At 40.6% G+C, this 27583-nt stretch overlaps 1 protein-coding gene across 1 annotated transcript in view; it reads right to left on the reverse strand.

Moving 5' to 3' along the window:
* The window catches only part of dcc (DCC netrin 1 receptor), a 167741-nt gene extending 160265 nt beyond the window's left edge, over positions 1-7476 (reverse strand). Inside the window, exons 1-3 of the mRNA XM_070851028.1 lie at positions 7193-7476; positions 5725-5747; positions 3969-4328 (exon numbers count right to left, since the gene is read on the reverse strand). Coding sequence (XP_070707129.1) covers positions 3969-4328; positions 5725-5747; positions 7193-7476 — 667 coding nt within the window. The remainder of the gene's footprint in view (positions 1-3968; positions 4329-5724; positions 5748-7192) is intronic.
* Between the last annotated feature and the right edge of the window lie 20107 nt (positions 7477-27583).

The following is a 27583-nucleotide window of genomic DNA, read 5'->3' on the forward strand; positions in this document are numbered from 1 at the left end:
TGTCGAACATTAATACAGATCTATTCCTGTGCACATTTAGGGAATTTCTGTTAATGGAAGTGATGAACTTCAACAGATGGAATTGGTCACTAAATGTTGCATATTAGTGCAACAGATAAGGCATCAAAACTTTTCTGTTATGAGTGGATGCTCGACCCTTTGGGGCTCACAACTGCTCAACACTCGCTCGCTCATATATTGCAGATATCACCCCTCCTTTGATTGGTCACTTTCAACACCCACAGTTTCTTATGTGAACAGACAAGTCTTATCAAAATGCTGTTTTTTTTACAAAATGTTATTCTGTACTTGCACATGCATCTACAGTGCATGTGTATGTATACATATATACACACACACACACACACACACATATACATATACATATATATACACATGTATATACACATATACATATATATACACATACACACACACACACACACACACACACACACACACACACACATATACACACACACACACACACACACACACATATATACACACACATATACATACATACATACACACACACATATATACACACACACACACACACACACACACACAGGGTTCACAAAAAGTTAGGGATATTCGACTTTCAGGTGAAATTTATGGAAAATGTAAAAAGTGAATGCTACAGTGATATTATATCATGAAAGTAGGACATTTAAGTATCAGCATGCAATGGGAGTTTCTTCATCTTAAACAATTTATTGAAAGAAAATCTACCAACAGTGGAGGGTAAACGAGGGTAAACGTAAAATTGGGATGTGGCCAAAGGACGTCCACTCCTCTCCTTTCTGTGACTCTTCCAGTCTCTGTATCTCTGTTGCAACCTCCTGATGACACTCTGTGACCCTCTAAGCTCAGTGAACACTTCTGTCTGAGGACCTGTTTGAAGCCTCCAGTGTTGAGGTGCTGCTGATGGTGTCGTCTTGGTCTCATGATGTCAGAATGTGAACAGCATGATGAGGAGGACTGTTTAAATACCAATTCTAACTGAAGCAGGAAATGTATTGGTGGTGGTTCATCCTGAAATTTCACCTGAAAGCTGAATATCCCTAACTTTTTGTGAGTAGTGTATATACACACTCATATATATACACACACATATACATACAGTACAGGCCAAAAGTTTGGACACACCTTCTCATTCAATGCGTTTTTTTTATTTTCATGAGTATTTACATTGTAGATTCTCACTGAAGGCATCTCGGATAAACTTATCCTCAGCAGCAGAGGTGACTCTTGGTCTTCCTTTCCTGGGGCGGTCCTCATGTGAGCCAGTTTCGTTGTAGCGCTTGATGGTTTTTGCGACTGCACTTGGGGACACATTCAAAGTTTTTGCAATTTTCCGGACTGACTGACCTTCATTTCTTAAAGTAATGATGGCCACTCGTTTCTAATATATATATATATATATATATTGTCCAATAGGGCTGTCGGCTGTGTATCAACCTGACTTCTGCACAACACAACTGATGGTCCCAACCCCATTAATAAGGCAAGAAATTCCACTAAGTAACCCTGACAAGGCACACCTGTGAAGTGAAAACCATTTCAGGTGACTACCTCTTGAAGCTCATCAAGAGAATGCCAAGAGTGTGCAAAGCAGTAATCAGAGCAAAGGGTGGCTACTTTGAAGAAACTAGAATATAAGACATGTTTTCAGTTATTTCACACTTTTTTGTTAAGTACATAATTCCACATGTGTTCATTCATAGTTTTGATGCCTTCAGTGAGAATCTACAATGTAAATAGTCGTGAAAATAAAGAAAACGCATTGAATGAGAAGGTGTGTCCAAACTTTTGGCCTGTACTGTATATATACACATATACACACACATATGTATGAACATATTCAAGTATAAATATACATAAATACATTCTTACACACACACACACAAAGATACATTCGTTTATGTATTTATTTGAGTGTTCAGTCTGTGTATTATTTGTATTTTTTTCCTTCATTGTCCCTCTCATCCTTCAACTGTATCCTCTCCTGTTTATTCTCTCTCTCAGCTCATTCTTTAATATTATCTCTTTCTTTATATTTTCATTATTTTCTCTGCTTGCCTTCTATCTCTATCCTCAGTCTAACATGCTTTCTCTCTCTCTGTCTCTCTCCATATATCTGAGTGTTCCGTGTTTCTCATTAATTCCCAGTCAGACTACTAATTGAATTTTTAAGCCTCTGCTGTTCATTAGCATTTTGCCTTCTATTGTGTTGTGTGTCGCCTGTATCGCCTTTGTGGGTGTGTGTGTGTGTGTGTGTGTGTGTGGGTGTGGGTGTGGGTGTGCGTGTGCATGTGTGTGCATGTGTGTGCATGTGTGTGCATGTGTGTGCATGTGAATGACATACAAGCAGAACTGATTCATATTTAGGTACTGATATATGACTCATAGACTCAAGTTCAACAAAGGTTCAAGTCCCAGGTACTTTCATGGGTTACAAGCAGTGCTGCTCACGATTTGTTAAACAGAAGTGAAGTTACATCACAACAAGGATGATAGAACAAAATGACCAGTTTGTAAAATACATTTGAAACACAAGAAAGAAACTAGTATCAAAGCCTCACAAGGCAGGACTGTAGAGTCTGGCCTGAACATTTTTTTTTTTTATCTCATATACTAAAAGATAATCCCATCCCAGGAACAGCCTGGTCACCCTGATGTTGTCTGGAAAGAGATAGACTCATTTGTTGCCTTACCACCAGACCACAGAGCAGCTTCTTTCCTAAGGCTGAAAGACTCTTCAATTCATCCCCCACACTCCACCATGAATGATAATATTTTTGTGTAGCAGATACTACAGCTTGCATTCTGTTAGAATGACAAATATATTTGTCCACAAACCTTGAACCATGAACCTTATTATGAGTTGTACACTTGGTGCAGTGAAAAAAGGGTTAGAGAATGGTGGTAACCACAGACAGATCTCTCTCACTTGCTCACACACACGCGCTCATACACTCTCACCTGCAGCTGCCGGTCTCCTGTCTGTGTAATCCCTCTAACTGAGTGGGAGGGTGAGAGTCACTCCAGAGACCAAAACACTCAAACGCAAAGAGCGCTAAGGAGATGGCCAGCTGATACACATTATGACTATGTGTGTGTATTATCCAAAGTTACCAGAGTCTCATCAGTGTGTTGTTTAAGCCATATTTCTTTCTTCAGTCAACTAAAAGTTGTAAGAAGTTATTTGAGTGACAAACACTAGATGACATCTAACCCTGCAGTCTGAATAAAGCAAACATTAGTTAGGATAAATGTTCATGATGTTTTACATATTAAACACCATTTTTCTGATGATGATGGAGAGCTTCATTCAGCTGATGGTAGCTCCAAAGATTTACTGAAGACTACATGTTCTTTTTTAATCTGCTGATAAATATAAGGAGCTAAAGGAGATGATGGTGATGTGCTTAAGCCTCTGTGCCTCTCTGTCTATTAATGTCTTCCATAAACAGTATTGATCTTAAGCCACATACCACTTACAAAATTACATTACAGGTGAATTACTTCTGGTTCTATTAAATAAATATGAAGAGTGAAATAAATAGAGGAAGATGAGCAATATTAAGTGTGTGTGTGTGTGTGTGTGTCTCATCACGGTAACTGTCAAGGACAGGTCAAGGTGTCATGAAAACACTGATCTGACAAAAAGGAATCTCGTTTTTTCTCTTCTCATCTCTTCTCCCCTTTCCTCTCCTCTTAGGAAAATAAGCTGAGAAAAAGTCAGTAAGTGGATCTTCAGTTGAGATTTCTTTCTTTTCATTATAGAGCCAAGTGGAAGAAAACTGGAAGAGTTCCTAAAGTTGACCTCTGTGGGACACCATAGCTGATATCCGCTTGTGTGGATGTGGAGTTTATTATTACTAAGAGCATGAGGATTTAAATGGGGGATTTAAATGAATAATCAGAACCAGCACATAGAATAGAATAGAAGAGTCTCTTACCAGCAACAGTAACCCTGGCGGTCCGACTAACAATGCTCCCCAGCCCGTCCAGTGTGGCGAGACACTGATATTCACCCTCGTCAGGCCGGTGGTGCCGCGAGTGCATAACATTCTGCACCAGCAGTGAGCCGTTAGCCAGTTGCCGGCGCCTCTCATCCACTACAGTGCTTAGCAGAACGCCATCTTTACGCCATGTGATGGTGGGAGGTCCTGCCACTGTGTCGGACTGCGCCTGGCAGTGGAGCTGCAGCAAACCCCCTCGTACCGTCACTGTGTCCTGAGGCTCCTGCGTGAAAGTGAAGTCCACGAAACCTCCAAGACTAGATGAAGGGGAGGAGGAGGATGTGGAGGCGTCCGAGGCTAAAGGAGGAGAAGAGAGGACTTAGACCGAGGCACAGAAACATGAGATCACCAACAAAACAGTTATATATTAATGCAAATGTTCTCTATTACATAAACTGACAACAAAGCTGCTAGCAAACACAAGTGTGCTTCATAACAGGGATGAAAAACAAACGAGTGTCCGGTGGGGGATGAGCCACAATCAATACAAGATACAGTAAATGAGAACCCTTGAGGGCCTTGGAAACCCCATGTTCTTTCTTTGTCAGTTATGTATTTAATTACAAATGTTTTTGGGAATATACACCACGAGCATAACATCGTTGAGACTTAGCCCCATGACTCCACAGCAGTTTGGTCTGTCCATGCTCTGTAAGGACAGTGGAATCTAAAATGATTGTCAGGCAACATTGTCTGTAAAGCGTCCTTGGGTTTTTTGAAAGGCACTGTATAAATTCAAGCTATTATTATTATTATTATTATTAGGCAACAGATAAATTATTCCTATTAGCTCCCAGGGCACGACATTATGCCAGTAGCCAAACTTATTTGTCTGAAATGGAAAATGTAAGCCCATTACAAAATTAATTAAAAAAAAAAAAAACAGGGATATGGACAGTTATTACAAGGGGTGTCACGATTCTCCATTTCCACAATTTCATTTGACTTTTGATTGTAAGGTCATGATTTGATTTAACTCGATTCAATTCAGTTTTTGCTTTTATATAAGCAATGAGCAAACTGTTGACATCTTAATATTTTTATTTTTTTTAAAGACAGGCTACATGCTGACAAGCGTTATAAACACCATTAGATAGGAGTAGTACAAAAATACTCATTTTGAGACTTAATACAAAACTGTGCTGATAAACAAAACCAAGTGATGCCTCTTGTGACTAAAAGACCAGCTCACATTCACAACCTGATCAGTGTGCTGCACTGACCTCCGATGGATGGATGGATGGATGGATGGATGGATGGATGGATGTCAGACCATTTGCTAGTGGATTTACAAAGTGGAGGATGAAGTTGTCAGAGGGTAAAATTACAACCTCTTCCACCCCCTAATGTCCAGTGACTGGTGGAGGCTGTGCCACCTGCCACTATTTGAGCCCAGGAGGACTTCCAGCTTTTTTGTGTTGTTTCTCTGCAATCTCTGACATCAGGCAGAAGCTGTGGTGTCTCCAAAACTACAGGTTTAGGTTACCAGTAAGCAGCGCTGTCTCGTTACATGCCCTTTTTGACCCAAACCAACTCTCTTAACTTAAAAAGACTATAAAAGACACAGCTCAGCTGGAAAACACTGCTTCAGATGCAGAAGGCTATTCAGTTTATTTTCAGATGGCATTACATTAGAGAGCACATTTGTTTTTCACCTGCCAGATCAGACAACTGCATGAGGCATTCCACTTGCCTGACCACAGAGGTTTCTTGCCCCTGGCAAACAGGCAAGTGTTGATGTCAAGCTCTGCTGTCTCAGTGGCACAGTGAAAATATAATCCCACTGAATTCCACACCAATGACTCCACAAGGGCTCATTTGTTCTTTTCCTGAATTCGTTAATAAATGTGCCCAGGCTCCACCTGTCTTACACACAGAGGTGTAAGCGAATGTGAGATCTATATCCCTGTTCAGGTGTTTATATACTTTAAAAAAGTATGTATCCAGATGCTATCTAGCTCAACGTTGGCAGCAGTTGGTTAAATGTTAAACATTATGGCGGACACCTCATCATGCTGCATGCTTCATATAAGCATGACAAAGATATAAGCAGCTATAGCAGGGGTGGGCAATTAATTTTCCCAAGGGGCCACACGAGAAACTGGGACTGTTGTGGAGGGCCGAACCTATAGACTGAACTTAATTCTGCTCAATATTAATTTTATCGCTTTATAAAAAGCAGGAAAGTATATGGTTTGGAGCTGCCACCTGTTCGAATATATGTTACGACAAGGCTATGAAAATGTGGAGTAGGGTAAATATAGCAGTAAAAAAAAAGTCCAATAATGTAGAAAGTCCAATAATCAAATCAGTATTTTCAACATAACATACCTTCAAACTTTCACAAAAAATACAGAAAAGGTATGTTTTGCAGTATGTTAAAGACCAGCAGTTTCAAAAATCCAGTCTCTCTTGGGCTTGAACAAGTGCACTGAAGTCTGGCTGAATGTCTGAGGTGGATGTGCGAAGGACAGCTGACAGGTGATCATCAGTGAGAGAGGATCTGTATCTGGATTTGTTGAACCTCACCACTGAGAATGTTTGTTCACATATGTAGGTAGATCCAAAGAGATCTAACATGGCTGAGTGCCTGTGGAGGTCATCAGCTGATGGTGTGGCTTCCTTTAGTGTCGGCAAGTGGGTGAGAACGTTGTCCTCCATCCGGCTTGAAAGAAACTGCAACTTTCTCATGAAAGCCTTCACCAAACTGTACATTTCATGTACAAAAAGACCCTTCCGTTGCAGTTTGGTATTCAATTCATTCATTAGTCCTGCCACATCAACGGCAAATCCAAAATCTGCCACCCAGTCTACATCTGAGAGCTGTGGGAGGTCATTCCCTGTCTTCTCACAGAACTCTTGAATCCGACAGCTGTGTGGTGGCCTGTGTCACCATGCTCAGTCTCATGCTCCTCCAAAAGTGCAACAAACTGCCTGTGATTCACTGCTCTTGTCCTGATGAAGTTAACTATTTTAGGTTAATTTCATGGTTCATTTTTAGGACCGACTTACACAACTCCTCCTGGTGTATAACAGTGAAAACATACCAATTTCTGTTCAGGCTTCATTTCAGTCACTTTATCCAGATTTGGACAGCCATCCGTTGTAACACCTGCCAGCTTATCCCATTTCAGTCCCAGCTTGTCCCAGCATGCATTTACCTCCGTGAACACACCACTTCCTGTTGTGTCCCTTTCATTGACCGCATTGCTGCCAGCTCCTCCGTCATCTTAAAGTCCTTCGGTATCCCACGTACAAAGATGAGTAACTGGGCTGTGTCGCGGACATCGCAGCTCTCATCCAAAGCCAAGGAGAAAAAGTCTAAATTGTCCGCTTTGTTTTGCAGCTGAAGCTCCAAATTTCCCGCGATGTCCTCGATCCTTGTCGTAACGGTTCGTCCTGAGAGGGGCACATTCTCAAACGCCTCTTTGTTCTCGGGCCACATTAGTCCACCAAACATCCATCCATCCATTATCTATACCGCTTATCCGTCAGGGTCGCGGGGGAGCTGGAGCCTATCCCAGCTGACTTTGGGCGAGAGGCAGGGTACACTCTGGACTGGTCGCCAGCCAATAACAGGCAGGCAATTTAGAGTTACCAATTAACCTAGCTTGCATGTCTTTTGGATTGTGGGAGGAAGCCGGAGTACCCGGAGAGAACCCACGCTGACATGGGGAGAACATGCAAACTCCACACAGAAAGAACCTTCTTGCTGTGAAGCAACAGTGCTAACCACCGCACCACCATGCTGCCCGTCCACCAAACACTCTTAGACAAACTCCCAGTCACAAAATGGCTTACTGTTTTTTGCGATTTTGTGGGATACCACATAACTGGCCTTGAGTGCTCCGTCCCTGCATGTGTGAAGCTCGGTAAACAAATCCTTGTTGGTTTTGCAGCTTAGCTAGCAAAACATCAGCTGCCTGTTCCCGCTCTGCATCCGCCAAGTTCTTGTATTCCTCCGCATGTTTAGTCTCTTAGTGTCTTTAAACAAGACGACCTGTGCTCCACGAACTACGCACACGGCTTTCCCTTTGAATTCAGTAAAACACTTCTTAGTCCATGTCTTGTTGAAAACTCTACATTCTGTATCAACCTGTCTTTCTTTACCTAGAGCTGAGGGCTAACACCTAGTTAAACTCAGCGTGCTCTCCTGTCGAACACTTTACTGTGAAGGTGCGTAAGCACGCACGCACATACATACGTACGTAAATCGCCTTCAAAATAAAAGTAATGCAGTTGTATTGCGTGCATGGTGCCCATTTATTTAACCTACATTTGATTTCTAAGTTCCGATTGACCTCACACGTGTATGTACATGTATGTTCATATAATACATCCGTGCACTTGCCGGACAGGGACAGCCAAAGGGCCGGATGTGGCCCTCTGGCCGTAAAAAGCCCAGGTGTGAGCTATAGGGTTACCAATGAATAAATGAATAACAATAAATGACAAGATAGTGACAGTGACAGTCTTGTAACAGAACCACAGATAATAATCACACATTTCATCCCACACCTTAGTTAATTTTCACTGCTTTCATGGTGTCACTTTCAGCCTCATTAAGCAGCTGTTTTCAGTGAAAAACTTCTAAAAACACACTCTACACCACCTGCTCAACACCAAACCATACACAGACACAGTTACATTAAAGGTCCCATATCTTTGTCATTGTACTGACGTTGGAGGTCCTACTACAACAGGTGTACATGGTCCAAAACACATTACAGACATGGCTGCTGCAGCTGTTTTCAGCCTCTGTCTGAATGTTCCGTTTTAGAAGAGCAGAACAGTCTGCGTGCTTTATTCTCATCTAGACGTCTTGGTGTTACTGGGAATTAGTGTTTGTGGGGAAAAACAGCGAGGTAGATTCAGTAGGTTTCCAGCGGACGTGGAGGTCACACATGCACACAGTGTGTTTTCACAAACATTCTTCTGATAGATGGAGCAGGAGAAGTAGAACGTTCTTTCCTCATAGTTTGGCAGTCTGTAGGCACAGTGGGGGCACATATTTATGTTGTAAAGACAGGTGCATCTAGCATAATATGGGACCTTTAAACAAAGCTGAATAACATTGTGGTCACTGCATTAAGATATTTGGGCCCTACAGATTTATCTTCATGATTTGAATATTTCTGGAACAAGTTTTGGTTGTATGTTCTCATCTTTTCTTCTCATAACAATCAGCCAATGAAACTGTTTCATTGTGGTTACATCACTGCCTGGCACAAGGTGTTGAACCACAGGTGGAATCAAACCCATAACCCACAATGCATTTCTCTGTACAGTTTCAGAATCAAAGCTTCTCTCAGCAGTTGAAGAAGGACAAAAAATGTTTATTTCCTCATGCTTTTATTTATTTATTCATTTATTCATGTTTTCATTCCTGTATTTATTCATACTTGTTATTAGTTTTATCCAATGTGTTTCTTCACAGCAGAGAACATGAGTGAGTTTAACCCCCGACCTGAGCCACTTTAGTCTGCTGCATGAATCAACTCTATCAAAGCCTGTTGTATTTGTTTTTATGCTGCTATATTTTGTTTAATCTTGCAAAAGGCTCTGACAGCGGCGAGCGGCGGCGCAGTCTCTCTTCTCTTCTTTGATGTCAACGCTGCTAAAAAGTCTTTTATCCTGATCAGAGAGGCAGTTTGCTCGGTCAAAGCCACTATTCAGCGTCTGTGTGTTTCCTGGAAAGTCTGAACAGGCTGAGAACAACCCAAAGTCACGTCATTATGGCACAAAGTCGGCTTTAAAGCGGAGCAGATGTTCTTTCTTGTTTTTGATTGTACTGACGTTCCTTTTAAACCCTCACAGCTTCAGTTTCTCCTGCAGCAAAACTCAGATCAGACAAACATCTTGTATAAAAACCAAATACTCTGGGTTTGTTTCCAACAGGGACCAGAAAACAATGGAGAACAGTCGTTTATCACTAATAACCTGTTATTTCTCCACAACATAGATTTGTATATTTTCTATTGAACAATAGGAGAAACCACAGAAGCAGGACTCAATAAGGGACAGTATGGATAAGCACTGAGCTGTCGGCAGCCGTTTAGAAACACTGAGTTCACGAGTCAAAGTCGTCCTAACAACTCCCTTAGTTTCTTTTAATCTTTTGGATTTTCATACCTCATCTATTTACTTGTTCAGTTATTCTTTCTCTAAATTTCCTCTGGAAATCAACAAGTACTTATAAGTTCATTCAACTAAAATCAAACTGAAATAAGTCAATCAAATAGTTGTCTCTATTGTCACATTATCTAGTACTTTCCACAAAATGTCCTGAGAAATTATTTGGAAATTACAGATCAATTCACAATCAAATCAGGAGTGAAAACTCCAAATGAAACAGGGAAGTGGCTTTTTAAAGGGTAACTACAAATATACAGATTTTGTAAAGAAGAGATGATTAAGATATTACATTTATTACAGTGATCTTAGAATGTAAGTGAGCCGGTCACATAGTCCTTTGCACCACACATGTGACCACTGCTGCATTTTATCATTGCATTAATAAATTGTGCTCAGAAGATTGTAATGTTTTGACCCGTGTATAAACTTGCCGTGGTTGCTAAACCCCACGTTTCCAGAGACGAAGCAGGACCTCAGTGTCCTCGACTGGAGCTAAGGCAGTTAGATTAAGAGCTGCTATCAGAATCTGACAATAAACTGAGAATACTTTCCTATCCGTGCTTAGTTTCCTCTCCATATTCCCAGTGTCCTTTTCTCCCATCTTTCTTTAGTTTCGTCATTGCCTTCCTTCCCTACCCTTCCTCCCTGTCTTCCCTCTGTCCACCCTTCTCCTCTTCCGCTCATTTCTTCTTTCTCTCTCTTTCTTTTTCTTCATGGTTTCCTTCTTATTGATTCCCCTTCAGCAGTCCTCTCCCTGTCTCTCTCTATCAGTACATCACTATCTTGACAGCTCAATCTGTACTCACTCCCACCAGTCTCACACACATACACACACACACACACACACACACACTCACACACACGCACACACACACACACACACACACAGTCAGACAGTTCATCAACATGTCCTTGTCCGTGTTGTCCTGCAGTTTGATACGATCACTCCCTGTCTGCTCTCTCCATCTCTACTCTCTAAGACTAATGGCCAGTTAGTCTTCATATTTCATCTGTAACATGAAGCTTGTCGTCACTGCCATTTTCCTGAGTAGAGTTGTTTTCATTTCAGCTGTATTTCCATTATTTCAGAATAATTTCCTAATTACTGGTTTCCTGGAAAGGAGAGAAGATTTTGGTACTGCTTCTTGGGGATACAGTGCTCAGTTGGTACACCCTCTAAATAATTCATTCAACCTAAACCTTTTAGAGCACAGCAGATTAGCTGAACGTGCAAAAATGCAGCTCAATATATACAGAATATTTCCAAAAATAAATTAATTATCAATGAATATTTCATTGGGTTTAAATTCAACTTTCTAGGAAACTCCGGTTTCTAAATGCCTGTCAAAAAATGGACCAGATCCAAAAGCCACTCAGCACAGACAGAACTGGTACATAACAGTCCTGTGGATTCAAATACAGATGATGCACTGACACGAGCAGAATCATGATGCTCCAGCTATACATGTCCTAATAGTCTCTGTAAAGTCAGCAGGCCCTGGATTTGGAATGGGTGTAACTCCAGGATCAGGTCTCTGCTATAGGAACAGTGTGGCCCCGTGAGGACCTGCACAGCTGACACTCTGTGACCTAGTGAGTGGGAGAGCCACAGGAGAGAAACTCTGAGACCCACTTTTATAATAGAGGCAGAGTTAGAAGGATATAGAGCCATCCAGAGTTTAACTGATGAGATGAGAGTCGGTGACAGTGAGGTGGACAGCAGCCAAGACCATCTGAGCACACACACACACTTCCACAGTAGCTGACACCATGGGTTAGTGTCTAAAATGCAGACTGCATTAAGACTCTGGGCAGCATCCAAAAACTCTGTGTGTGTGTGTGTGTGTGAGTGTGTTTAAACTCTGCTGGCTGCTGTCTGCCAGCAGAAAATCATCTTGACTGAAAGGGGGAAACAGTAAGGAAAAGCAACTATGAGGTAAAAAGGGGAACTACTTCTACGTACCCATCACATGGTTTATATGTGGGGTTATTTGTCCCTATAGTTATCACTGGGGGTTCAGTAAAAGTGTGATTTTAAAACCTCTGTAACTTTGAAGTTTTTTTCAATCAAGAGACACCAAATCAGTTTGACAGAAGTTTTGATAGAAAACCATCTCTACAATGAATGAATGACTGTGAATCATGATTATTTATTTGAATTATTCTCTGTGATGAGAAGTAAAATTGTAAACTTGTAGCATCTATTAAAGTGATCATTTCATAGCCTGTCATTAGGAATATCATGCATGTAATGTGATGGGTGTCACAGGTGAGACAGCCAGCCTAAACGGAAAAAAGCCTAAAAATAAAGCTATTAGCTTCCCTTTTTAAATAAAGGTTTGATTATGAAAATATTTTATTACATAAACAATAGCAATGACAAAAAATACTCATGACCATGACATCATGGCAAACGTTTGCTGTAAACATGATGAAACAGCGCCCTCTAGTTTAGCTGTAATGACCACTGTGACAACCAACCCCTGAGACGACAAGCGACTTTGCTCTCCCCTTCTGTGATACAGGATTTTGTCTGCATCACCTACTTCAGCTCACTCCTGCTACATTTCACTGTGTGAAATTGCACATTTCCTGCTTCTACCTGGAGGACTCAGCTACTACACCAAACAGCAACAACACTATCCACAGCGCCGGTAAAGGTGCCCCTGTTAGTGTGTCCACTCCCCTCTGAGTTTGCATGAAAACCTAAACTGCATCCCTGCTGATACATTTACCAGTCTGACAGCAGCCAGCTCAGCATACACCACACACACACACACACACACACAGAGTTTGTAAGGCCCCATCTGCAGTGAGGTCTGACACCAGCTGGACAACACAAGTGTGTGTGTTTGTGTGTGTGTGTGTGTGTGCGCGTGTCTGTGGTGTGTGTCTGTGAGTGTGTAGTATTAAGCCTTCATTAACAAGTCTCACCTGTCATCCACCCACTGTGTCTCATTGAACTATAACTCCCATAATCCCTATGACAATCTCACAGCTGAGCTCAACACACACATACACACACGCACACACACGTACACACACACACACACACACACACACACATACACATTGACAAACTAAAACCAATCAGTAGTGACTGACATATCTGCCCATCCAACATGGACACAGGTGATTGCTGGGAGCAGGTAACATTTGTCATGTCAATACAACACAAAGATGATCTCTGCATTCTTGGGGCCTTTTCACAGAAAGATCGTTCCCCAAAAAAGCAAGGCGTTATTAAAAATGGCTGCTCCTACTAGGGTCCAAGGCTGTGATTATGTCATAGTGTTGGTACAGTCACTTAAATGTGAGCTACAACACTGACTGGTTGATTGTGATGTTCCAACAGGGGAAGCAGCCATCAATGAGCACAATGTGTGTACACATCAGAGATGTATGCAGCCATTCAGACTATAGCTCGTCTATTTTACATAAGGACTATGTGTAGATTTTGTCTGATAATCCCAAAATATATTTCTGGCTATAATCAATCAGTCAATAAATATTCATTTTAATAGCCCTAATTCCTAGCAAATATATGCTATATGTTATATGGAGCCTCTTTCATAAAGAGCAGGTCTAGACCAAACTCTTTAATTAAGGGAGACCCAACGATTCAGGAATTCAAAATTAAGGATTCAAGAATCCCCCCATGAGCAAGAACCAGGCAACCGTGGCAAGAAAACCTCCCCGTTAACAGGAAGAAACCTCAAGCAATACCCCGCTCAGAGGTGGGCGGCTTCCTGCCGGGGCCATGAACAAGGCTGCATTACAGTATGGAACAATAAATAGATGATGTTCTCTGTCTGTGTTTGGTTGATGAGTTGATGAGAATATAAAACAACTCTCAATAAAAATACCTGTCTGTTAATCACACACACACACACACACACACACTTCACCTATTCTGATATTAACACCAATTGGTCTTCATTAGCAGAGTCTGTTTCATCCAGCTTTGTTTCTTGCTAATAACTCTGAGTGTGTGTGTGTGTGTGTGTGTGTGTGTGTGAGAGAGAGAGAGAGAGAGAGAGAGAGAGAGAGAGAGAGAGAGAGAGACCACCATTAATCACAGCCTGTTTGGTTTTAGTGTGTAAATTAAATTGACGACACCAGATGTTTGAATGCTTTGGATCTTTTACATTTCTTATTTACCCACGCTCCATGTGGGGTTCACTTGACAGTACTTGCTAAAATACTAAAATACATCCTAAAAAATGAAAAATATATACGTTGTGCACATTTATAAACTTTACTTTACTGACATATTTTAATCAGCAACTTTGTGCATATTGTACATTTGTTTTTTTGTAATTTATTTGATTGTTTTATACATTTGTTCAATTATTAATTTCTGTAATTATATTTCATAGTTGGTACTTCATAGCTCATTATTGCATTAAGACAGCACGTAAGGAGAAAAAGGACAAAGAAATAAAGAGAGGTGAGATAGAGAATAAAATGACAGATAGAGAGCAAAATGAATAACAACTAAAAAATAGAAGAAAAGGATAAAAGCTGAATGAAAGTAAAAGAAAGGGATTAGTTTCAAGCACACACACACACACACACACACACACAGAGGTGTATGAATGTTTTCCATTTGGTTCGTGTCAAAACGCTTCAAGAGACAACAGTGACACTTCATCCCCTGAGACAAATATGATATTCACTGTGTGTGTGTGTGTGTGTGTGTGTGTGTGTGTGTGTGTGTGTGTCTGTGTCTGTGTGTTTGCAGGTTAAAACCCCAATAAGCGTTCTGTCTGCACGTTTTAACGGAGACCTTTACTGCTGTCAGACACAATTACCAACCGGTCAACAGCAAGCCAATTATACAGACACACACCCACAATCAGTGAATGACAATAACAAGCTAGCTTACTGTCAAAGAGGCGAGGAGGGAGTAGCTGTCATCACACACACACACACATTCCTGAATGACAATTTTAAAGTAGCTTTGTGTCAAAGCAAAAAGGGAATGGCTGTCATGACATGTCACTGAAATACACACACACACACACACACACACACACACACACACATCCAAACTGTGCACATAAAGGAACAGCGTAGTAATACCTCAGGTCTACATTGTGTCCACTCCCACAGCATATGTCACTTCAAATATTAGCCATCAGATCAATTATCAATGAGATTATGAATTCATGATATTGATCATTGATCATTTGCAAAAATCACTTTTAATAGAATAGGAATTTTAAATTAATAATTTTTCTTAGTTCTGTTCCAACTGGTTTTAATGGTCAATACACTGATTAGATCTAAATGGATCATTTAAAGGTACAGCGGCCAACCTCAGACCTTGCTGCTTGCATTATGAACAGATACTAAACTCCCGCACAAGCCTCAGGAATGAGAGCAGAGTTATCAGTCTGAACACAGTTAGTACTTATTGGTTAGCCTGTAAAAATAGTTAACGACAACCAGCAAGCCCTGCTTGTGTTAACAGTCTGAGCACAGCTATAGTCAAGTCAAGACTTTGATGTATTTATCTATTTATCTCCATCGTTATATGAATATATATATTTATATATACACTACTCACAAAAAGTTAGGAATATTCGACTTTCAGGTGAAATTTATGGAAAATGTAAAAAGTTAATGCGACAGTGATATTATATCATGAAAGTAGGGTATTTAAGTAGAAGCATGCAATGGTAGTTTCTTCATTTTAAACAATTTATTGAAAGAAAATCTAACAACAGTGGTAGGTATACCACAACAAAAAATGTCTCAAAAAGTGTCTCAATAAATTGGGATGTGGCCAAAGGACGTCCACTCCTCTCCTTTCTGTGACTCTTCCAGTCACTCTGTATCACTGTTACAACCTCCTGATGACACTCTGTGACCCTCTAAGCTCAGTGAAAACTTCCATCTGAGGACTTCCTGTTCAATGGCGAGGTGCTGCTGATCAATTGTTAGGTGTCGTCTTGGTCTCATGATGTCAGAATGTGAACAGCAGGATGAGGAGGACTGTTTAAATACCAATTCTAACTGTAGCAGGAAATGTATTGGTCGATTCATGGATCAAACCTGTTGTGAATTTTGCTGTTAAGCTTCTTGTTAGAGAACAGCAACTTGTGCAAAAAGTACTGAAACACTGAACAGTTGGAACATGTGCATTCAAAGGTTTAGAGAAGGTCACATTAAGTTCACCTGGAAAGATTAGAATGCATTTTAGGTTCATCCTGAAATTTCACCCGAAAGCCGAATATCTGACCTCATTTAAGAGGAAACACTGATCCAGCTAATGGCTAAGGTTGGCTATTTAGTGCAACTAAAGATAACACAATGCATACCAAAAAAACATTCTGAATGCAGAGGCCGTAGGTCCTGAAAACACTCTTATTTTGTTTGGTTTGGATTAAGAGCAGTGGTTCTTGAAACAATCATTGCACACTGCAACCAGCAGGATGAAATTTCCCAGCAGGTGGTGTGACTGCCCCAGAGGAGAGGGAAGAGAGCTGGGATAAGAGCTAATCTAACCCATTTTGGACCAGCTGCTTCTGGCTAATGTCCTCTTGCAGGAAGGTGGAATGAACGAAATGGGAAATCACTCTTTGTGCCCACGTCTTCACAGAGACCTGGGTCTATCTTGATGCCCCGGATCAAGCTATAGAGTAGTGTAGATATTGCTGTAGGCCAACCCAGCAGTCAGCATTGCCATGGTTCCCTCGAAAAAAGCCTTTGGAATTTTTTCATTTCATGCCATAGAACAAAATGGGAGAATGTCTTCAGCTTGTGTCAACCTCCAACTTTATTTCAGGCATCTAACCAAACTCTCGGAGACAAAGCAAATGTTCATTCAATTCCAGATTTTAGGACTCATTCCTGCAGGACTCTGTCCAAGCAGACAGAGTGCAGGTGGACTCTGTATTTACATTAGTGATGCTAACTTTATGGATAATGATTCCCAAATGTAAAACTTTTAATGTGAAGATGAAGGCCATTATCATCACAATCCTGTTGCTGCTTACATTACATTCCCCCAGAAGCAAATTCAAAAAATACACTACAGAATTATTTTCTGGACCTGCATATGCATATAAATACCAACAGTATATATTATTTTATTTCCTTTTTAGATCCTGTTCTACATTTAATTACGTGCATATACAGTATGTTCTGTGTGTCTTTAGTGTAAATGGGCAACAACTTCATTTCACTGGGCAACCCTGTGTTGTAAAATACAAAAAAGTCTGAATGAGCCTTGAACCTTGAGTTGCTATACATGTCTGAGGACATTGGAGGGTTTATTAGAAGAGGACAAGGGTGGGAGGAAGAGGTCAAATGCTGGAGGAGTTGCTATTGTAGCACTTTTTTAACAAGTAAAGTACTAACAAGCATGATTAGCTGAACTAACTGAATAAGTTATGAAATAAATGCAGCATCAACCTGTCATGCTAGAGCAACTCTAAGCACTACAAGATAAAGAGCTAGACCCTGTCTTCTGACAGTTTCAACACAGTTTTAAAGATATCCTTCCTCCGAAAGTCTTTCTATGTGTTCCCCCTGTGAAATAACTTGAACAATATCTGTGTGAAGTTACAGGCTTTACCTGCTGAGTGACTGTGACAAGACCGATAATCATACATAATCAATACAGGCTGGCCGATTAGCTGGGGTGTAATGTGATCATAGACAGAGTAACAGTATTCAGAGGCAGCTCTGGTGTGCTCACAGCAGGATAATATCAGGGATGAAATCTGCAGTGTGAAGTGAAATTGGTGTCAGAGCAATTCTATTGGTCTTTGATCACAGATTCACTTCCTGAAATCCCTCAGAGTCGAAAAATAAAACTCAGCAGCCAGAAACTGCAGGATGAAAGGAAGGATCAGGATGAAAAGAAATATCAGTGAGGGAGGGAGAAGGAATGATGATGTTCTGGGTTTTTATTTTAAAGCCACTAATTCTCTCTTTCTCCCTCAGTCTTCATTTTTCCTTTAATCTTCTCTATTTTCCTCTTTTATCATATTCATTTTGTTTACTAAGAAATGATGATCTATATCTTTATATGATCTATCTCAAAAGAGAGAGAGAGAGAGACATGTATGGTTCTTCAGAGGGATTTTTTCACTCACAGTTGAGGTTCAGTTTCTGTAGTAAAATGAGCAGGAAGAAACACAAATTGGTTCCATGTTGTTTAGAAAATGTCTTTCAGCTGGAAACCATTTCCAGAGGTGGAGGGTCAGCAGTGTGCGGCTTATTCTGATGGCCCACTAGTCTACCTCCAACTGAAGGCTGCCACAAACCTCCAGAGTGTGGGGGAAAAGGTCAGTGTAGCATGACTACAAGGCCTACGATGTGAAAGACTACAAGGCAAAGAGCTACAACAACTATAAAGCCTAGATCTAGAACAACTACAGGATGTACAATCACACCACACAGATTAGGGCAAAGAGCTTGAACTAGAAGACTTAGAGAGAAGATAACTATAATCTCTGGGCCTAAAACAAAGACGAGGTTATAGCAAATGCAAGCTTAGGGCTAGAAAAATGGCAAAATAGCAGAAGACCTTGAGAAGTAATATGTCAAAGGTTCATAGCTAAAATAACAGTAAGACACTAAGTTTAGAATGAGAAGATCTAGAGCTACAACAACAAGACCTGGGCCTATAACAGCCTGTACTTAGACAACTAGATGGCCTAGAACATGAACCGCTAGAGCAAGACAAAGACTAGATGGACACCTAGAATTACACCTAAAAGGGTCTAGAACAACATCAGGCACTAGGGCTTGAACGACTAAAAGACCTATACCTCGAAGAACAAAAAGGCATAGAGCTAAGTGTCTGGGAATCTACAGCTAGACAACAATAAGGGCTAGCACAGCTAAAAGGCCTACAGTTCTAATAACTACAGGGCCCACAGCTAAAACGTCTACAGGGCCCAGAGCTACAACCAGAAGGCTTAAGCAAGGAAAACTTCCTTTATTTTATATTTCAGAATCAGAATCAGAATCAGAATCAGAATTCCTTTAATAATCCCCACGGGGAAATTGCTTTTTGTTACACACATATTTTTGTGTATAAAAACCACTTTGAATTGCCTTGTTGCTGAAAAGTGAAATACAAATAATCTTCCCCTGCCTTACAACATTCAGGGTTACAGTTAAAAGACCCAGAGCAATAACATTAACATACCCTCGGGCTGGAACATGTTCACAGTCTAGACATATATGACTAGAGGGCCTCAAAGTAGAAGTTAAACGCCTAGAGCTAGAATTACTACCAGACTTCGGACTGCTAGAAGGCCCATCGCTGACCGTAGAATGTCTAGAGCTAACACTAGGAAAAAAGGAATGAGCTTACAACTAGAACGAGAGCTAGAACAACCAAAAGGTCTGGATCTTGTGCAACAACAAACACTATCGCTAGAACTACTAAAAGGCCACAAATTAGAATCACTACAAGATACAGAGCTAGAGGCAGTCATTTAAAGCAAAATAACAGCACAGATGACAAACTAGAATGGTCCAAAGCTAGCATTAACGTGTGTGCCCAAGTCACTGCAAGGCCTAGAGTTAGAATTAGAACTAGGACTAGTACTAGGACAGCTAGCAGGGCTCTCTAGAATGTGTTCCTATTTCAAAGGAAAGTTGGAAATTGTAAATGGCTAACCAGATCAAATGGAGTACAATAAATTCACAAAATATGAACTGCAGCAAACACAATGACTCGAAGTCATAACCAAACTGAACATATACAGTGACCATTTGCATGTCGGAATACCTTTGTGTTTACACTATATGTTTGCATATGTGCTTCTGTCTGTGTAAGTAGCTTTTGAAATCTGCTTCAGACCAGTAATTTGTAATTACATTATCGGGTGTGTGATATTAAAAGTCTAATATTTAAAGAGATTTAGAAAGAGAGATGTTTTCTCTGGTTCATTACACCTCCCATCTTCATTTCTCCCATCATTCCTGCCTCTTGTCCTTGTTATCTTGAAGCTCATTTTTTCTTGGGTCCTTCCTGTCCTCCTCTCTTCCCTGTCAGCTTTCTCTCTCCCTCTCTCTCTCTCTGTCTTTATTCGTCTACCTTCTTCCACCCTCACAGCTATCCTACCTGTGTTTCAGTCTGTTTGCTTCCTTTCTCTCCTCCTTGAATTCTGTCCTCCCTTCCTTCATTTCTAGCTCTGATCAGTTATTCCTTCCTTCCGTCTTTCTCTCTCTCTCTCTCTCTCTTTTCTTCTAGTCTCCTCTCACCCAATGTGCAGCTATAACCCTGATTACCTCACAGTGTTGGCCTTCAGCATCACAAGGCCAACAAGGATCAATATTATTGATCTGGAGTCCAAGTCTCCTTCTAACCAGCGCTGTCTATGTGTGTGTGTGTGTGTGTGTGTGTGTGTGTGTGTGTGTGTGTGTGTGTGTGTGTGTGTGTCTGTGTGTGTGTGTGTGTGTGTGTGTCTGAATTTACATATGGGTAAGTGCTGTAAGTGTTCGTTTGCATAGTTCACTGTTTGCATGCATTGACCTGTTTGGATTTAATGAGAATAAGTGTAAAATGTTGAGATTTGACCTTATTTTCCACAAACAAACAAAACATACACACACATACACACAGCGAAATGTAAATGAGTGCTTGTTGTTTCGCTCTCTTGGATGAACGATTTTGTAAATGTATCTCTCTCTCTCTCTCTCTCTCTCTCTCTGTGTTTCAATTCAGTTCTATAGGCTTATTGGCATGGCATTTGACATGTGTTGTGCAAAGCACGAACATGGCCATAAAGGAAATCGAGCAACAAAGTCAACAAAGGATAATTTACACAACAGTACTTGCAAACAGAATAAAACAGATAAGTAATAGTTGCTAGCATTAGCACCACAGCAATGTGATTCTACCAATGCAAAACAAAAGCAAAGTGTCAATCCACTGACACCAAATAGCTTTGCCAAAGCAACACACACCTTGACACTGAAACAGGACGATGGTAGGAAGATGAAGTCTCCAACCAAGAAGACAAAGAGCACAACACCAGACCGACGGAAACTCATGAACACAATTCACATCATATATCCAAGACCATATAAAGACACTCGGCACAGTTACACATAGTACAATTCACTCGTGGGCAATAGATCACTGAGGAGCTACAGAGTTTGGGATGTGTTATGCTGTAGGGGGTGGGGGAGAATTAAAGTGTGTGTGTGTGTGTTCATGTGTGCACAAGTCGATCACATGTGCTGGTTAAATGTGTGTGTGTTTTTAGCTTTAAGCCCATGAGTGCATGTATTTGTGTTCCTCCTGATGTGTGTGTGTGTGCGCTTAACGATGTGAGGCCCGAGGTCAGCCCAAAGCTCTGCTTTAGAAATAAACAGGTTTGTACAATTCACTAACAGCTGTGTTAGATTTCAACTCTACACATCATCGGTAGGTTTTTCTATCTGACCACCTGCTGAGAAACAGTCAGTAAATCACATCACTGCTCTTTGAATGGGAGAGTGCTGCTGGAAAAAGGAGAAACCCTGAATAAAGGACAATAGAGGGGCGAATACTCAGCTCAGTCTAATGATGAACTGTGTGTTTTCTCTTTTCTCCTTTGCTTCAGATGAAGAAATGAACACTAGCCTTTGGGGTTTTCATCTTTTTTACATTTAAATTCACTGACAGTGAACTTTACTCTGTGATTACAGCACAATTCATGAAATAAAATGTGGGACTCTGACTAAGTGATTAAATATTGTCCTTGGAGGGATGTTGGACGTAGACTATATTAAACTACGAATCTGTAACACAAATGAAATTTCTCAGCATTTCTTTCCTGAAAAGAATAACAGGCCTTTATTCCTAGTGTTTTTTTTAATCTTATGATAAATCATATCATACTTTAGTAAGAAGCCTCCCTGTTTTCTGATCATTTTCAGTTGCTGCTATTTGCTGTTACTGCAAACTCAACACTTCCTCCATGTGTACCTGTTGTCTAAATCAAGTCAGTGTAATGTACATTTCCAAACCAGTGTACTCACCATTTTGTTGCTCTCATCTTCTCTAAAAGAATTACTGTTTTTTCATTTAATAATTCATTCCAGTCACATTGATCATACATGATACCTATTAACCCTTACATACTGTTCTTATTTTATGCCTTCACAGCATGGTCCAACAATTCTCTCATAGTAAGTGTCTGTACCAAATCAAACTCTAAATAGCCTATGCACACCAAGTCTTCCTGCCATGTCACTGAAATGGCAGCTCAGGTACCTTTATAATGTTGTGAAACGGGTCAAATTTGACTTGAACAGTATGTAAGGGTTAAGCTGCCATCAATTAAACTAAGCCACACAGCCACACACAGGCTGCTATGGCTACAATGCAATCATATGGGGCAACTGCCCCATCAAAGTACAGCCACTTGTCTTTGGCTCAGATTGTTGTTCTACATGTCTTACAACATTATGGAAATGATTCCTACAGAGACAGACCTGTAACATCCATTATGTTTAACCAGAAACAGCTGTTAAAAGCCACAAGAATCCACCGACAGTCATTTTACCTCACAGGGCACAGGAGCTGCTGGTCTGCTGCTGCTGCCTCGATCATTTAGTTAGTTTGCGTAATTGTGTCACGCTGGTGTCTTAAAGCGTTCAAATCCAACACAATAGTTGTGCAACACACAAAAAGCCGTAATTGTAATTTCTGCCCAGGGACAGCAAAAATGTTGGTCACTCTGTGACCAAAATGTCTATTTTGTCAGTATTCTGTTATAAAAGGACACTTCAAGCCAAGCTACATTTAGGCACCACAAAGGTGTCACTGCATTCTCTCTTCTTCTTCTTCTTCTTCTCTTTCTTCCTTTCTTTGCTCCCTCCCTGCATCAGTTCTTCTTTCAACCTTTCCCATTCAATCTCTCTCTCTGGGGAAACCTCTCCTGTCATCCTCCTGATCTCAACGTACACACACTGAGACCCCACTGATACTGTCTGCCAGAATGTGTGTGTGTGTGTGTGTGTGTGTGTGTGTGTGTGTGTGTGTGTGTGTGTGTGTGTGTGTGTGTGTGTGTGTGTGTGTATGTGTTAGAGGGACATGATGGGGGTTGTGCAGAAAGAGGAGGATTTCTATCGACTGGCACCTTATCGCATTTTCTGTCAAATCTTGACACATATTGTCAGACTGTATGTATGTGTGTGTGTGTGTGTGTGTGTTTTTTATTATATTTAAAGCTTGAAATTCAAACTACTGGTCCAGGGATCAGATGTGACTGTGTGTTTTCTAGCACTGATCAAAACACCTAAAAGAAAGATTGAACTGGAATTGAGATGGATTATTTATACATCTGAATATTTATTATATATGTTAATAATAATAATAATAATGTGACTGCTCCTGTCTTATCTCCCAAAAAATTATAAACACAAAAGAGAAAAGTGAAAGTCAAAAAATCAATACTTGAATTCAGTCTTTAATTTTTGTTTGCTAATTTGCTATATGTGAATGTTTTAGTATATTAAAGTGGCATTCCACCTATATTACACATCAGTGTAGGATTACCTGTGAAAATGTGCTTTGTCCTTAAGATCCATCTCTACTTTGGATGAGCTCTGTCAAGTCTGACAAATGGGCTCAAGCAACATCATCCGGGTATCTTAGTTTGGACTCTGCAGAGAAACTCTGCAGGGATGACTGACAGAAAGAGGAGAGTTTAATTAGTTTAACTACACATCAGGATATCTTATCCTCTGAAGCTCAGGAGTGGGAGAGCGATCTGTAGTATTGTATCTTACAAAAGTGCATGTCTCAGTTGGTCATTACTATTCTAATGAATCAACATTTTTAAGTGTCACTTCTATATAAGTATTACTTTACATTTTGCCATCATTTATCTATGCGTTAATAAAACAATCCGCTGATGTCTTTTAACATTTATTTTCTATTTATAAGATTGTTTGTTTGGCTGTAAACAAGGGCTTTTGTTGCTTCTGACAAACGCTGAATACTTATCAGCGCTCAGACACATCTGCTGCTGTGTGAACACCACAACGCCTTCCCAACACAGATCACGCCTCTGTGTGTGTGTGTGTGTGTGTGTGTGTGTGTGTGTGTGCATGCGCGAGTGACATCCGTGACCAATCAAGACAGAAGCCACAGGCTTTCCAACTGCCGTCCCTCGAGACAGAGCAACGGCCTGCCAATATGTCACACACACACTCTCTCTCTCTCTGTCTCTCTCTCTCTCTCTCACACACACACACACACACACACACACACACACACACACACACAGACACTGTGTAAGCCTGACAGATTGGTAGTTTATGGGTGTTAACAGACAGAGGAAGCCTCTTTCTTCACCATCATCAGTCATCGCCTTCAGACCCTCCTCCTCCTCACACATGATGGCCCTGCGTATGTGTGTGTGTGTGTGTGGTTCTTGTTTATCAAAGCAGGAAACAAACAGGGAGCCAACGGTCAACAGTGTGACCCCCCCCCCCCCATAACAAAGCCTGAGTGTGTATGTGTGTGTGTAAAAAGGAAAATATAGGGGTGCAATTCAAGGTCAAAGGTCAACAGCGTGTTGACCTGTGCTGAAGAAGGAGGTCACCAGGAGGGTGATGCAGCGTCTGGAGGAGACCACACTTTACTAACGAGGAATTGAACATGTTAGTTACACAAAGCCCATTCAGTCTGATCCACCATGTTGTTTCATATGTCTGAAGCCCCACCCACCAGAATAACACAAGAGACTAAAAATGCTCTCTTGAAGTAAAGCACGCTCACCGGTGTGTTGGGTGAATTACTCCATATGAATATTAATAAATAAGACACTAAAACACTAATATTGTCAGGTTTTGTTAGTTTAATATTTGTGGTTATAGCAGCCTTTAACAAATCCTTAGACAGCTGCAGGTATAAGGCTGTGAAAATGACCAGGACCATTGCAGATGTGTTCTACACAGCAGAAATTATGATATTGAAGTTCCTAAAGGGCCTGCAGGTCCATATAGTAATCCTTCCATTGTGGTTCCATCTTGAACTGATGTAAATTTGGTGAAAACTGGGTGCTTCATGTAGCACTGAGAGTAGAAATCTGAGGACTACGTCTTTGGAGCTCAGAAACAGACATGGACATGGTCACTCAGCTCCCACTCTGGAGATTAGGTCAACCAAAATGAACTAAACACTTTGCAGCAAGTGCAGAATGAACAGAATAATGCTTAAGATTGAAATAAATACAATGAATTGTACACTCATCAAACAATAAATGTACTCATATCAGCGTAGAAATAGAGTTTTTTTTATGATCTAAGGACTTTTAACAGCTTTGAAACATGAATGTTCTAATGATGAGGGTCTGTATTAAGAGATCCGTGCTAATTTGCACTTTGCTTTTGAAAAATAGTGATTTGACTTGGATTCAAAACCAGCTGTAATATACTCATTTATTATTTATCATCAACATATATGGAATATGGATTGTAAATCCCACAACCATAATTCACTTGTCAGGACTCTGCAATGAATCCTGAGTGTTGTAGCAAAGACAAAACAGTGTGAACTGGACTGCGAGCAGCAACATCTCATTAACGTAGCCACCACCGGCTGTATTTGAATCATTTCTGGAAACATCCAGACCAAAAACTTTGTTTAATACCAGAATCATACTTCAGTCTGTTCTAACTGCTCATTAAAATCTGCCTGAGCACCGTAAATGAACCATCAAGTGTCTGTAAAGAGCTGATGCTTCACAGAACTAAACCTGCAGCGAGGTTTGAAACTATTCTTTCACAGTACAGAAAACACACATGTACACATACACATGATAAACACACACACACACACAAATAATTAACAAACACCCAGAGGCCTGTGTGGTTTATATTTAGTGTACTGTTTAGTCACTAGTGTGCGTGTGTGTGTGTGTGTGTGTGTGTTGGGGGTTGGTGGCTGTCAGTCAGAGTCAGCAGAGCATGAAGATAGAGTAGGGGCGTTGCCATGGGGAACGATGGAGAAATTCCCTCCTTCCGTTTTTCTTCTCCTTCTTTTGCTCCATCCTCGCCTGCATCCCACTTTTCTTTCCTGTCTTAAATTAATTAAATTGATGTCATTAACCTTGTAAAGGAAACAATAATAAATCATGATCCTTTTCGCTGAATTGAACACATAAATGATAAACAGTATTTGAGTAAAAGTCATCTGTACTTTACTGTCTGTCGCTTTGTTTGTTTTATTTGGATCAGTTTAAATAAAGGCAGCCCAGTTTATCTCAGACCAGTTTACTTTGGTCCATCTGCACTTTTGCTTCTTCCTCTCTACCCCAGCAGACTGAATATTAATACACACACACACACAGCCTGCAGCATATGTTCAAGGGTCAACACGCCAACGCCGGCCACAGTCCTGCAGGGGATTATAGGAGGGCTGAGCGGTAGCTGTCAGCAATGTGAAGGCCTCCCTATCTCACAATCTCTCTCTCTCTCTCTCACACACCCACATGCACGCATGTGCACGCGCGCGCACACACACACACACACACACACACACACTCCAGGGACAGGATAAAGCTTGAAGGCCTATTTTACTTATATTCAGCTACAGTGTGTGTGTGTGTGTGTGTGTGTGTGTGTGTGAGTGAGTGTGCCTTTGTGTGTGTCAGCAAGTCCTAGAAATCAGATCTGAATGCTACTTTTTGAAATATGTTGCAACAAAGAAACACAGTTACATTTCTATCCACATAAAAACAACATAATTTGATAGAATGTACCTGCAGAGTTCACTGGCATCCTGTTTCATTTATTTTTCATCTCCATGTGACAAATAAAGTATGATAGAATTCTTATACTGTCATATTTATCACATTTAGGCACTTCCAGCTCGTGTTTAAGGTTACTGGAACATGGTGGTTATGAATTTAAAAAGTCACCAGTCCAGTAGCTGTATGTGTTAGTAGCTTAAACCTAACAACAGGTCGGACGTCTTGAGCTTTCTATGTCTAAACATCCCGTTCCTACTCTCTATCACTTCTGTGCAGTATAATGTGCACTCCTTGAAATCATTTAATAAACATAATCCAGGCTCTTTAACAAAACTATTTAGTTATATGTAAATGCATGTTCTTTCAACTTTCAATCACAGACTCTTACTGAAATGTATGCAACAAGTAAACAAAAAGGACAAAATACACTCTCATGCCCTCGAGAAGGACACGCAGGCATGTATTCTGATCTGAGGCCACTATCAGCAGGACATTATTAACTGTCTGTGCCTTCCAAAACTCAAGACTACTGACTTATTAAGAAAATAAGAAAGATTTTGTGATGTGTCAACACTATGGCTGGGGTAGTTTCATGCAGAACAATAACTTGGATGGGTTTTGGAAAAGATCATGGTTTGGGTTAGAATGAGGAAAGGTAAGGTTAGTAGAGCTCTGCTGTCACTGTTACAATAAACA

Source organism: Pempheris klunzingeri, chromosome 19 (genome assembly GCF_042242105.1).
Source record: "Pempheris klunzingeri isolate RE-2024b chromosome 19, fPemKlu1.hap1, whole genome shotgun sequence".
In the NCBI taxonomy this organism is placed as follows: Eukaryota; Metazoa; Chordata; class Actinopteri; order Acropomatiformes; family Pempheridae; genus Pempheris; species Pempheris klunzingeri.